Source organism: Ornithodoros turicata, unplaced genomic scaffold, assembly GCF_037126465.1.
Source record: "Ornithodoros turicata isolate Travis unplaced genomic scaffold, ASM3712646v1 Chromosome31, whole genome shotgun sequence".
Classification (NCBI taxonomy): Eukaryota; Metazoa; Arthropoda; class Arachnida; order Ixodida; family Argasidae; genus Ornithodoros; species Ornithodoros turicata.
In genome coordinates this window covers 1,549,267-1,562,453 of record NW_026999355.1, presented here as the reverse complement: position 1 = coordinate 1,562,453, position 13,187 = coordinate 1,549,267, and the positions used below count along the sequence as shown (strand labels likewise).

Below are 13,187 nucleotides of genomic sequence, written 5' to 3'. Positions count from 1 at the left end.
AGTCCCATCAAGTTGTAGTAGTTGAGTGCTATACTCTAATGACATTCACATTAGTGTGTTTGTAAAAATTAGAGAGGGTGAAAAAGAGCAATTTTTACGCTTTTATATTGCAGGTGGACGGTGGGCTTACACATGAGAAACTGGACCTCAAGTTGCACCTTCCTGTATCATGTTATCTACTAGGCACTATGCACAAAAGGTGACAAGTTGCTTTTTTTTTTTCCCCCTCCCCATTTTTTTTTCTGTAGTTTCATGTTTTGCCTAGGATTCTGTACACTGTGAGGGGATCATGTTTCAAAGGCTATGCTAAAAAATTGATTCTAAATTCTAATTTAAGGGACACCTTCTCGGAGTTGCTGAGAGGTGGGGAGCTGTCGGCTTCCTCTTCCTTCGTTCTCAACCCTCTAGACCTGGAGTTCTCTCATGTCCTGTCCAAGATCTGCTTCCACTGCCATTTTTCAGGTACAAGACTAACTTCATCGAGAGTTTGTTGTTAGAACTTCATTAGATGTTGGAATGCTGACAGCTATATTGCTTTTCAGTTGTGGAGAAAGTGGGTCTGACTGCATCCCTGTACAGTCGTTCCATCCAGGATGATCATATTTGCCTTCTTATCAAGCACTTAGTAAGCACTCTAAAAGTCCTCACTTTTCTGCAGTGAAATACATAGTAGAAGTCAGAGATGTGCTGTAACTACTTTTTTAATAGTTTAACTATAACTACTAGCTCCTGTGTCAACTCATAGTTTAACTACTAGTGCAACTACATCACAGCCGCACTAGTTAAATCTACTTTGGGCATTCCTTCGGTAGGCGTCACCATTTGACAGTTGGCTTCACCTAGCACTTTCGTGTATTGCGGGCAAGCCCACTTCAAGGAACACTGAGCGTTGCTGAAATCTTTGTTTCCTCGCTGTTTAGCGTGATTTTGCTGATTTCTTCTCCATTTTTGGTACTAACCAAGTTGATGATGTCTTGGGTTAGTTTACTGAAGTTAGGTTAGAATAATTGGGCCATGGCAGCTTGCTTTGCCCCCAAATCCGCTTCGATAATGAAGTCGGGAGGGCGAGGCAAGCTGCAATAGCCGCACTAATCTAACCTAACTGATCACTAAACAAAGCCTATGATGTCTTAGGTTAGTTTAGTGAAGTTAGATTAGATTAATAGGGCCATGGCAGCTTGATTTGCCCACAAAGTTCCTTCGGTAATGAGGTTGGGAGGGAGATTCAAGCTGCCACAGGCCTCATTGATCTAAGCTAATTTATTACTAAAGAATGTCTATGATGTCAGGTTGAAGTTTGCTTTCCCGCAACACAAATAAATGAATCGAAAAGTTCCGCAAAATTTACAAACATACAATTCAACAATAAGTGTTTGTTGAAGTGGGCTTGCCCGCAGTACACGGAAGTATTGGGTGAAGCCAACTTTCAAATGGTGACGCCTATCAAAGGAATCCCCTACTTGACAACGACTATTATGTAGATGCTTAACTACATTTGTAACCACTCTGATATTTTGTGCGCGTCGTTATGTCTACAACCACTTAGGTGTAGAAATAGTGCGGGGGAACAAGACAGTAAACTACCACGCTTGGAGCAGTCATCGCAGAGCATGCGCCCCTTCATACTTTACTAATGTACAGTAAAGTATGGAGGAGTGGAATCTCTTCAAACGGAACATCAAGGGACCTGGAAAATCTGTTCTGTTTATCAGGAGTTCCATTTACTGAGTTGTGCGTGGGGTGTTAAATGGTGTAATTTCCAGGAGTGCAGAAGTTGTAAGAAGGCTTTATGCACATTATTGCATCAAAGACAAGGAGTACACACACAATTTTCAACTTTATTCTAGTCCTTATTGAGGTCTCTTGACACAAACAATTGGCCCATTCATTGGGATATTCTGACTTTGGGCATGCTTTATGCACAGTAGCAAGCATTTTTCAGGCGCTTCATAGTCACCGAGCCCAAGTCTTTTTCTTTGCGGCCCAAATCATGAAGCACTAAAGGCATCATGCAGCTTGTCGTTTTCGCTAAGAGATCCAGTTCTTGTTAGCGTACTTTTCAGCATCCCTTGCTTCATTGCAAGCACCGTTTTTATGTAGCAACCACTCTCAAAATTGTTGATAACTTCGGTCTTGCTTTGAAGATCAAGAGCATGATGTGCACACTTCTGCGATGCCGTTGGAAGTGGCACTTACTACTGTTAACGTATTAATCCTAATCATTGCCGTACCAGAAGCGGAGAGCTCGAACTGCAATGTATGTAGGATGATGCTTTGAAATAAAGTCAGTTCCGTTTACCCAGTGGTGTAAAAAATTTGTTCCGTTCAACGAGAAAATTTTTGCACTGCATCAATACGAATCCAAACAACCTTGCGGCTGTTGTTACCTTAAAGCAGTAATTCCGTCTAAGAGATTTCCATTTAGTGAGATTCCACTGTACAGTAGAACCTCGCTAATTCGATCTCGCTTAACTCGAAATTCCGGTTAACTTAAAGGATTGCTGCGGTCCCGTCTTTGCGCGTTGTAATATGACTGCATAATTTGAAGAAAACTGGCCCATGTCCCGCTTAATTCGTAAGTTTGCTACCAAATTTCATCATCTTCCATCAGCTTTCAACCCACACAACGGCAACCTGCCATAAAAACCACGAGCTTGCTCCCTTGCTGACTTCCCTTTCCCAGCCACCAATCCCACGATGCAACCTCCTCGCTCCTCGTGCTTTATTGCCAGCCAGTGTCCCAGCGGTGCTGCCATTTCGGATTATGCGAACGCATTTTTGCTTGCTTTCGATCGTTTCATGCTTTTGTTGAGATCCACTTTGAAGTTCACTTCTTGCCTGTGAGCTGTGGAGACAGTAGAACCATAGTCAGTAAACCGGCAAGACTGGTAAATAAAATCATAATAACAGCTTTCGAATCTCACTAGATGTGCTTCTGGCGTTGATATCAATGTTGTTTAATGCTGTTGCTGCTTAAAAAGAGATACGTTGACCACCGTACTTAGTTCTACAGTACAGAACTTTCTATTTGTTTCTATGGTGTATACTATTAACGTTTGAGGGATGTTCCTCGAACTTAAGCTTGAGCTTAAGAACACGAAGGAATGCACTGCTGTTACTTTTTTTAATGCGTTCCTATATGCTCTTTGCAGTCAGTAAATATAGATTTTTGGAACAGGTATAAGACGAGAAGAGCATCAATAGAATACAAGTGCAAAGAGTTTACCATGCACTGAACTGCTTTTTTCTGCGAAATGAATATTGATTGTAAATTCCCACGTGTTGTTGTTGCCCAGATCAAACTGCAATAGTTTGCATATGACTGAAATAAGGCAGCACTTGTACGTTTTAGGCAGCGTACTGTAAATGTATTTTTATTCGCGATGTATTAATTTTTGTGCATTTCGCAACCGCTAAAAAAGTTGCGACAAATTGTACTCTCGAACACAGCTCTATCCTGCGAAAGGAAACAGCCCTGGAATCACGAAATTACATAGTCACAAATAATTTCGCAAATGACTGAATGTGTGATAATTCACGAAAATTAATACATTTCCAGTATACCCATTTTTATTGACCTTGCTTTGTACGTATTCAGCGTGTTCATCCCAGACAAGATTGTAAAATAAGTATTTAAAGAGATTGAAACGTTTATTTTACTGAAAAACAAGCTTTCGGACGGAGCCCGTCCTTCATCAGGTGCGATGCATTGAACATTTGGTAGAGATATTTGTACTAATGTACATCAGTGAAAGTGGACAACGAAGGTGGTGAGGAGGAAATACAAATTCTTATTTGAGAGGACTGAGGGCGCAAAAAAGAAAATACAAAAGAAAGCAATGTACAGTAGGAGCGTTACCGGAGACAAAAAACCGTTGAGAGATCTCAGGTGAGTGAACATCTGCGATGTTCACAGAGTACAACGTTCGCTCACCTGAGATCTCTCAACGATTTTTTGTCTCCGGTAGCACTCATACTGTACATTGCTTTTTTTTGTATTTTCTTTCGTGCCCTCAGTCCTCTCAAATAAGAATTTGTATTTCCTCCTCACAACCTTCGTTGTCCCCTTTCTCTGATGTACATTAGTATAAATATCTAGAGCTATGCGAATATTCGAAATTTCGAATACGAAATGAATATCTGATTCTATTCGAATGCTATTCGCGACCTATTATCAGTATCTGTAATTTTCGAATATTTTTCGAATAGTACTGAAGCAAGGTATCATTTCTGGCGAGCAAGGTTCTGCAAGTGGGCTTCGCCTCAAAACACCCAAGAGTTAGGTGAAGCCCACTTCACGTTACTGCCACTGCTCTTTTCTTTTGGTGTGTTGCTGCAATCTGCAAACCGGCTTCACCTCATTACTCTCGAGCGTTAGGTGAAGCTCGGTTCACACTGTTTACAATGCTAAAGTCTACAAATTTTGCGAGCTCATGGTCAACACTATACTCTGGGCATTGCAGGTTCCATAAATGTACTCCCAATGTTCTGTAACAGACGGAAATATGTGCAGTTTCTAAAGAGAAGTACAGAAAATTCACAATGTAAACATAGCAATGAGGAGATGCGCATAAAGCAGGCTGCATGGAACATGTTGACTAACTCTCAATGCAGTTCATCCCACTAATGCAGTCTACCATACACAACACAGTGACCCTCCTCTCACGATATGTTACGCTGGTTGAAAAGGCTCACATGTTAGGAGCACATCATCATCTAATGAGAACAACACGAAAAAATATTTCACCACAAGGTATTCGAAATTATTCGAATTTGGCCTTTTCTGATTATTTGAATTCGATTTGTCATTTCAAGAAATTATTCGGATTCGATTCGCAGTGTAAATGAAATATTGGTGAAGTATTTGCAATGAAAAGTTTGCTATTTGCACAGCTCTATAATTATCTCTACCAAATGTTCAATGCATCGCACCTGATGAAGTACGGACTCCGTCCGAAAGCTGTGTGTCATCTCCTACCTTTAACGTTGTGTCCACTGCTATTCGCTTATTTTTTGGCCTAAAGATAATCGCATTTGTCGTTGTTATAACACTTTTGGTGTTTGCACCGGAAAAAGAAGCGTGGTGTCATCGGCATAAATAACTAGCTTGGCGTGCTTACATGTTCGAATAACATCATTTATATATAGGTTAAAAAGCAACGGGCCCTATATGCTGCCCTGGGGCACTCCATTAGTTATGTCTAATGTTTACGAAATTGTTTGGCCTAAAGTCACTTTACTACAGAGTTACTACAGTTTACTACAGAGGATGTTATGATTTAGCCAGGGTGTCGAACCAAAACGTTTTTCGTTCCGGTTCTACCATAAACGGTTCGGTACCGGTTCTGCTCCGGAGCAAAAAAATACCGGCTCATACCGGTTTTAACTGGTTCCGCTTCTAACTGGTTCCGCTTCTGGTGGGCATATTGATTCCCAGAAAAAAAAAATCGATGTTGCAAAATGTAAACCCGTTTATTCCGCATACATGGTATTTGATATTACGTAATAGGCAGCTGTGAAATTGGTAGCTCCTGGTTCCTGTAGGTGACTGTCTGTTAAAATAGGCTTTCTCCTTTCTTGAAGCGCATGATACAGATGGACTTGTTTGTTGTGATGTCATCATAAAGTATTTTCTTGCTGGATTGGTGCGATCGCATCCCATCCCAATGTCTGTTGCTGCTTCCTAGCCAGCAAGCACTACCGCACAAGTACGATGCAAATTGAGGAACATCTTCACTCACAAATGCGCTCGACGGCTCCGTTTTCTTTTCTTCGTGTCCTGTCCACAAAAGAGGCACCACTTCGCACGCGCTTGCCTCGCGGATAGCGTGGCCTGCTTTCAAGTACATTAAACAAGTCGTGCCTCAAAAAGGGGTTAGCCATTTTAAAGCAAGTGATGTGTACGTCAGATTTTCCCTTCTGCAAGCCTGCAGCTTGTTCGTCTAAGTAGCACAGGGTATCCCTCAGCTCTCCCAATCAGAGGCCACGGTCTCCACCGATGTTGTCGTACCATACTGTCGCAGAGTCCCTCAGAACTTCTTGGCTGTATCTTCAAAATTTGAGTTCAACCTTTTATTCCAAAACGATTTCTGTCTCAAATCCCTCACTCCTGTAGAAAAAAAACTAAAGCTGTTTGCAAGAGGCAAACATACACACACACAAAATACATCTCTTGCCAGTCAAACGTCATTTATCAGATTCCCCTAGCTTGTGATTTTTGTTATGTCGGACAAACTAGAAGTTGCGTAAACAACCATTTGAGAGAACAATCTATAAAAGTAAAACCATAGATTCTAGAACAGAGATGAAGCAGGGGTGTTGGTACCATTTCGTATTAGGATTTCCGAAAGCAAAGGTTGAGTTAGTTGTGAGGCCACTGACGTGGTGTCCTGTGTTGTTCCTAATTCTATGTTGGTCTTTGTCTAGTTTGCTGCAGAAATCCTAATATGAAAGATTCTACCTCAGAAATCTCGAAGCATTTGGATTATGGAAGAGGTTCCCTTTATGGGATGAAACAGTTGTAAAGGCCTCAGAAGCTGGGGTTTGAATTGGCGACTGTCTACTGAAATTTAATTGGTTCTTATCCTTTTTAGGAGCCAAATCGGCTGAGTGTTGAAGGGAAATGCACAAATTCGCAGCTACTAGGGAGTGTGCTGGATGAAGTGAAGGCTCTGCTGTCATCTTCGTAGGAAAACTTGTGACAAAAAAAAAAGTGACACAAGGACAGTTGAACAGTTGTATTTATGTGCAGCGACGGACTCTGGAAGGGGTTCGCCACATTTCATGCAGTTTTCTTTTTTGTATATGCATATGGAGATAGCGAAAGAATGACAGATATGTATATACATATATGTATACATTAAGGACTGTATTGCAACTCAGCTGACTAGATTGATGCTTAAAAGTTGGAACACAAAGTGGAGGGAGGCTGTTTTTATTAAAACTTATTTTTTATCCTTGTGTTTGCGTGTCATGTATTCGTGTGAAGTGCACAAAGCACTTTGCAATGTTGCCGTAGTATGTACTTCTACAATGTTGCTACAAACCATGCAGGAAAGTCATGTGCAGTAGAACAAAATTGCTGTTCCTTAGCATTGAACATGTCGTGTCTATTCAGACAAGTAGTACGACTGTGCAATTCTGTTGAAGCTTTTGGAGGGTATTTTTTAGATTCTCCTATTCCGCATCCAAGGAACAGCTAAAGGAGAGGTCACCTGCTATGCATAATTAACAGATCTGGGCACACCAGAGAGACAGCTCACTGAATGCACATAGGGGCTACTTCTTTGCATAGATTGAGAAGTTACCTGTCAAAAAGAACTCATTACGAGTTACGTTACCGTGTGAAAAATGTAACTAAGTTACTAACAAAGTTCTTCAGCCTCAAATGTAACTCGCAGTTATGGAGTTACTTAAAAAAAAGAACGAGTTACTTCCAAGTTACTTCGGACACAAAATAGCACTACACAGGTGCAGCGCACGTGAGCAGTTGATTTAGACCTTGAGTCGCGTGCGGAGGAGTGCAACACGCTTAGATCGTTTTCGTATATGTCCAACAATTAGAACGCTTTGCATCTTACTCCCTGTGGGCGCACAATGGTTCAGCTTCATTTCAATGGTAGCAGTTCTTACTTCCTGAATAGAATACTGTCACTGATTGAATATCATGTTTTGTGGCATAAAATGCCATGAAAAAACTGGAGAGAAAGCAAGAAAATGTGCGGACGTGAGTGAAAAGCGAATTAAAAGAAACTTGGAACTTTACTTAAGTTACTTTGGCAAAGTTACCTGCAAAAGAAAACGAGTTCCTCTGAAAGTTACCATGGAGAAAGTATCGAGTTAAGTTACAAGTTGCCAAAAAAAGGAACTTATTTACAGTAACGAGTTACCTCGAACTCTGCTTCTTTGCAATCGACACCTTTCCAATTGCACCACAGATGTATGGCTCGCGAAGGCTGCGGTTGCATAATTTGGAAGGTACACCCCTGTCAACTACTGCTCTGGGACGGCCTCAGAGAAACAGCATGCTAATGAACTCTTTGCATCATGGCTGACCACTACCAGGGATTCGAACCATTATTTTTTGGGATTGCGGATCAGGTTGAAGCATATCGGCTCGGTTCAGATTTGTTCAGTTCAGGTTCGGGTCTAAAACAGCAAAGAAGGGTTTGAACCGGTTCACCGAAGCTAAAACTGTTAGATTACTGCTAGTATTACAAATCAGTTCAGACATGGCTTAGGCCATGCACAAAATGTGACTTTCTCTCACTGAAGTGTGATTTCATAGCACTCTGAGGGGATAAATTTGTCTGACAAGTGTAGTACAGCATCAAAGATATCTGCATTGTACATAGCTTCGGCATACAAGTTACAGGAGCACAGTGAGAGTGCAGGCTTTACGTAATACCTGCTGTAATGGAACGTTGTGTCCTGCTTGGAAGAGAGCTTGGCAGTGAATTTTGTGATTGCCCGAAACACTACATTTACGACAAGTTGGCAACATCTGTCAACAAATAAATACTGTATAAGTGGTTTTTTCCGTGTGGAAAATATTTTCGCGTTTTCGAACAAAGCTGGTTTGAGGAGTGATTCGCGAGAACTTAAATTCGTGACACAGGTTTCCGGGAGTGCTTTACTCTTGCATTCCGTGCCGAAATATGCCCAAGTATTGACCGCGGCACGGAATGCAAGAGTAAAGCACTCCCGGAAACCTGTGTCACGAATTTAAGTCTAAGACATCTGTTGTTCACGGGGATGGCGGCGTTCTAGGTCAATCCCTTACTTTTCCTCACAGTCATGGGAGTTAAGGCCCTGTACAATGGCCTTTAGGGACCCTGCAGGAGGCCATAGTAGTGGCCGTGTGCAGGTCAGCCAGTTCGTTTTAGTAGTTATCATTCATTATCACTCAGGGCACTGAACAGTTCGGTTGAGATGTCTTACTATCATACAAGCTGGTTTTGAGAAGGCGGGGGGAGGCATGTTGCGGCTTCGTGGTATAGCGGTATATATGTACTGTGCAATGCGTTTGCAGGAGTAACAAAAGCGTGATCAATTTTCATATCTTTACATCTTGCCTGATGGGATAAAACAATCTTCTGAGGCTTGCTTAAACTGCCTGCGCTGCATTGAGTAGAAAGGGACAAGGTAGTCACGGTATAGCGTCGAACGCTGCACGGTTTTCACCCTCATATGGCCAGAGTTATTCGTGGGATCTTAAATTCGCGACTTTGGAGGAGTGCGCGAAAAACGCGAAAAATAATTCCGCGCGAAAAAAAAACACTTCTACAGTAAATAGTAAATGCTGCAGAGAGAGAGAAGGTTGGATTAAAAACAGGAAATGACTCAGTGGTTCTTGCCTTTATGCATGCTCAAAATTCAGAATGAATGAAGCAAGCTTCATTGTTAACTTTCTGAGGAACTACACACTGCCACAAATGATCTCTGGTCCTGAATGAGAGAGTATAGAGTCATATTTTGGTTCATGATGTGCAAGAGCTTCACACACACGCACTGTCCCAAAAAAGCAAAAACCACGATCAGAACTGCCACCTCTAGTTTGCCGCTTCAAGCAGCCCCAGGAAATTTGGTACACTGAAACAAAATCGTACCACATTGAATCCACGTTCATGCGCATTTCAGCTTATGAATTTGTCGAATGAATACGCTTGATCTTTATGTAATAAGATTTTAAAAACTTAATGGAACCATTGAAGCTCCGCTACATGGTTTGTAAAGAAGCACTGTGGGGCTGGCTTGCTGAAGCAAACTTCCCTCCTGAACCGTTTCACAAAGCGGTAACCGCTTCAGATTTAGTTCAGTTCAGTTCCAGTTCGATTGAGCGATAGAATAAGTAATTTCAGTTTGATTTAGCAAAAATAAGGGGTTTTAGCGGTTTTCGGTTCAGGTTCAGCTCCAGTTCCAATCCCTGACCAAAATGCATGGGCTTAAGACAGGAAAAAACGAAAGAGTGGGCACTATCTGACAGTATTCTCTTTACAAGGTGATTCGGCATGTAAACATTTCTGCCACTGCCATTTATCTTGCAGTGCAATTACTCTATACATCACTTTCCTTGGGAAGAGGTGCTATTACCAGGCCTTCATTGTTTTGCTACACATTTGTATCTGATATCTCTATTCACAAACTAAATTTCAGGACATCGATTGCTTGTATGCGTCTGAATTGACTTATGTAACACAAGTAGCACTCATCAATAACCCTCAGTAAGTGCAAACTAATCTAGGTGCTTCCTTTATTGAGTTTTTGTACATTTTCAAAGTGCAAAGTTTGTGTGAACATGCAACATCCTTCACCGTAACATTTTGCTCTACTTCCAGTCAACATATGGCCTTTTAGGCAAACCAAGTTATACTCCTCAAAGTAGAGGAAGAAACATGCATTTGTTGTTGCGTGTAAAATACAGTCACGATGCACTGCTGGCTGCAATATACCGAACTTAAGTACTCTAGCATAAAGTATATTAATCTCGCTACTTTATCTGTAGCAGAATGCAAACACTGCTTCGACAAGCCCTAGTTTAAGCTCATCGAGGGTCAAAATGTACGTACAATGTTTTACACAACACGTACGAACATATTCGTATTCATACAATTCACATAGAATGCAATGCACAAACAGCTGTTCATCCTGGGCTAAACTTTTTACTGATGAGAAGAAAACTTTTCCTTTTCCTTGTAAGTTTTTTACTGGCAGAAGAGTTGCACAAAAAATTCACATCAATGAAAATTTACAAAATGATTGAATGACAAGTCACCTATGATATTTGAACACTGCCAACCATGAGCAAAGTCAGTGCCATTGCTTGACAGATGAAAGACTGAAACAAGGGATAGTTTAACATGACTTACAGCTGTTTTACTGTTGTACATCATTCTTGCAAAAATGTTACTCGACACTCGTGATAAGCCATTTGGTACTTGTGTGATACGCCATGCGAGCTGTTTGTGTGACCTGCTTTGTTTCTTCCAAAGACAAAGCCTCTACTCTTGAGAACCATCTGGGAATACTCAGTCAACACGTACACCAAAATGGCTGGTAATGGATTGGGAAAGGGCACAATGAAGCCACAAAATAACTCCGGTTAGAAATAACACAAACCACTTGTGTTCAGTTCTGTCTGCATTTAGAGGCATGTCCTTTGTTTCAGCTTGGCCTAATCAAGAGGGAGATTCAAATATAAATGACAGTGTAACTTGGACACATGAAGTGACCACAAAGTTCAGTCCTCCCCTCTTCCCGGAGTGTTTTTGTTTTTCATTCTTTTTCTTTCTCTCTCCTGTTAAAGCCTAAACTTTTATTTGAATCTCCCTCGCACATAACCTCTTGAGGGTGGCGCAGATAAACACGGCCAACAGTCAACACATGGGGGAATGCACTCCTGTGAATGTGGCATCCTTCGTCGGAAAGCCTTTTATTCTAGCGCAGTGCCGGACCATTTATAATGTGGGGGGACAGTATGCCGGCAATGGATATGTACAAAAAGAACGACCACAATTTCATCACTTGACGAGGGGCCGAGTTTTCTCCTCGTCGTCGCAGGACATCTCCCTGTACTTGCGCACTTCGGCCAGGTAGCGTGCCCAGGCATCCTTGGGGGCAGGCTCCTGAAATAAGATGGCTCCCCTCTGAACGACCACTGCTGAACACCGACTGCCACTCGCTGCTGCTTTCGCCAGCCCATAATCAAAATAAACTCTGCTATTTTTCAGCAAAGGTATACATTATCTAACTGCATAGTGAAAAACAAAAAACGACTGTGCATTGCACAGCGTTGCTTTGGTGGCCTATGTATGCGTAAAGACACGGCAAATATCCTGTGACCAGTAGAATGATTAGTGTGGGAAAGTTGTCCCAGAGGTCATAGGCAGTAATCGAAGCAGGCTCGAAGCTTCGGCAGCTCCTCCCCTAATAGCCCTCTCCATGCAGTCGTGCCTTGTTGCTATGAAGGGTATTATAAGATGACTATTGGTAAATTTTGTGGATCGTCTATCTGCACTGCCCCTTTTGCAGGGTGTGTCTCTTTTAAAGACACACAGACAAGGCTTTCAACAGCGAGATAACTTCTTCTAAAGGCTGACCCTGCCTCGAATTTACACGTCATGTCCTATGTAAAGCTTTATGCACATGTTTTATTAACTTTCTTTTAAGAATGTAGAGGGTCGGGTCAAGATCCACTTGGCAAAAGTAACAACAAAAATATAAAAAACTGAAGCTTTCTTTAATGGATACAAGCTTTCATGCAGTCCGCTGCATGAAAGCTTGTATCCATTAAAGGAAAGCTTCAGTGTTTTAAATTGTTGTTGTAGCTTTCTTTTACAAAGCACGATTGCATACGCTCGTTGGACATGCTTTTAACTGGACATGCAGATAACTGAAAAAATTAGGGTACCCCTAACTGCGTACTCGAGCGAAATTAGGTCGTAAGTCTGACTTCCTCCTACCATTGCCTTGCTATATACCTATACTGCAGTTTTTCCTGAAACAGGAGCGATAATGGAGGTGTTTGTTACCAGTTGCATGTCTTACCTCCTCCTCCTCAGTCTTGGGTTTCTGGACAATGCCCGTCTTTAGAACTTTGCCACCCCTCCTTCTACCCACCTGAAGGAAGTAAGTACTAAGAAATTAGAATAAAGTCGCCCAGAAAATAATTAAAGGAATTGGCAAACCACGACGGTGAGCCACATTAGATCAAGGCCATTGCTAAGATCTGTCACTGAACAGGCATAAACTGCTGCGCTGGACATGGCTAAATTCTTACGAAAGGAAGTGCCCTTTTCTTCGTAGACGATTCTGTCGAAGAAGGCTCCTCCCTTGAACTGGAATCTTCGGTCTTTGGAGTGGAATCGCCGTCTTTGGAGCTGTTGGGTGGTTGCGCGGCTTCCTGCATCTTTCTGAATTTCTCTAAGAAGCTGCCGTCATTGGCAAATGAATTCACCGGTCTCTTGTACAAAACAGCAAAGGCATCGTTGCTAACATCGGAATTGCTTTGGCTGCTATTGCTACTACTGTCATAATCATCTCTATTACTCGATCGCCCTTTATTCCTACGGCTGGATTCCGCCATTTTTGTTCCTAATATTGTGTGCACAGTGTTGCCGACGCGTACCACCGCGTGAAGCCGCAATTTTGTAATTTCTGCTTATCGCAGAAAAAGGAAGAGATCTTGC

At 41.9% G+C, this 13,187-nt stretch overlaps 2 protein-coding genes across 3 annotated transcripts in view; one reads left to right on the top strand and one right to left on the bottom strand.

The window, feature by feature from the left end:
* The window catches only part of LOC135373720 (AP-3 complex subunit delta-1-like), a 79,265-nt gene extending 72,311 nt beyond the window's left edge, over positions 1-6,954 (top strand). For both annotated transcript variants that reach the window (XM_064606798.1, XM_064606799.1), the window contains exons 30-33: positions 114-199; positions 338-462; positions 543-625; positions 6,594-6,954. In XM_064606798.1, coding sequence (XP_064462868.1) covers positions 114-199; positions 338-462; positions 543-625; positions 6,594-6,689 — 390 coding nt within the window. In that variant the 3' untranslated portion in view covers positions 6,690-6,954. The remainder of the gene's footprint in view (positions 1-113; positions 200-337; positions 463-542; positions 626-6,593) is intronic.
* A 3,284-nt stretch (positions 6,955-10,238) lies between these two features.
* Positions 10,239-13,107, bottom strand: LOC135373749 (telomerase RNA component interacting RNase-like). The gene is made up of 3 exons (XM_064606837.1): positions 12,779-13,107; positions 12,547-12,618; positions 10,239-11,624 (listed from the first exon to the last, which is right to left on the bottom strand). Exons 1-3 carry the CDS (start codon positions 13,082-13,084, stop codon positions 11,520-11,522), a joined length of 483 nt encoding a protein of 160 aa, XP_064462907.1. The 5' UTR covers positions 13,085-13,107; the 3' UTR covers positions 10,239-11,519.
* Positions 13,108-13,187: the final 80 nt, after the last annotated feature.

Excerpts from the sequence above, each read along its gene's own strand:
- LOC135373749 (XM_064606837.1), bottom strand. The coding sequence starts at position 13,084 with ATGGCGGAATCCAGCCGTAGGAATAAAGGGCGATCGAGTAATAGAGAT. Across the intron at positions 12,619-12,778 it reads AGAAAAGGGCACTTCCTTTC|GTGGGTAGAAGGAGGGGTGG; the intron begins GTAAGAATTTAG and ends TACTTCCTTCAG. Across the intron at positions 11,625-12,546 it reads CCAAGACTGAGGAGGAGGAG|GAGCCTGCCCCCAAGGATGC; the intron begins GTAAGACATGCA and ends ATCTTATTTCAG.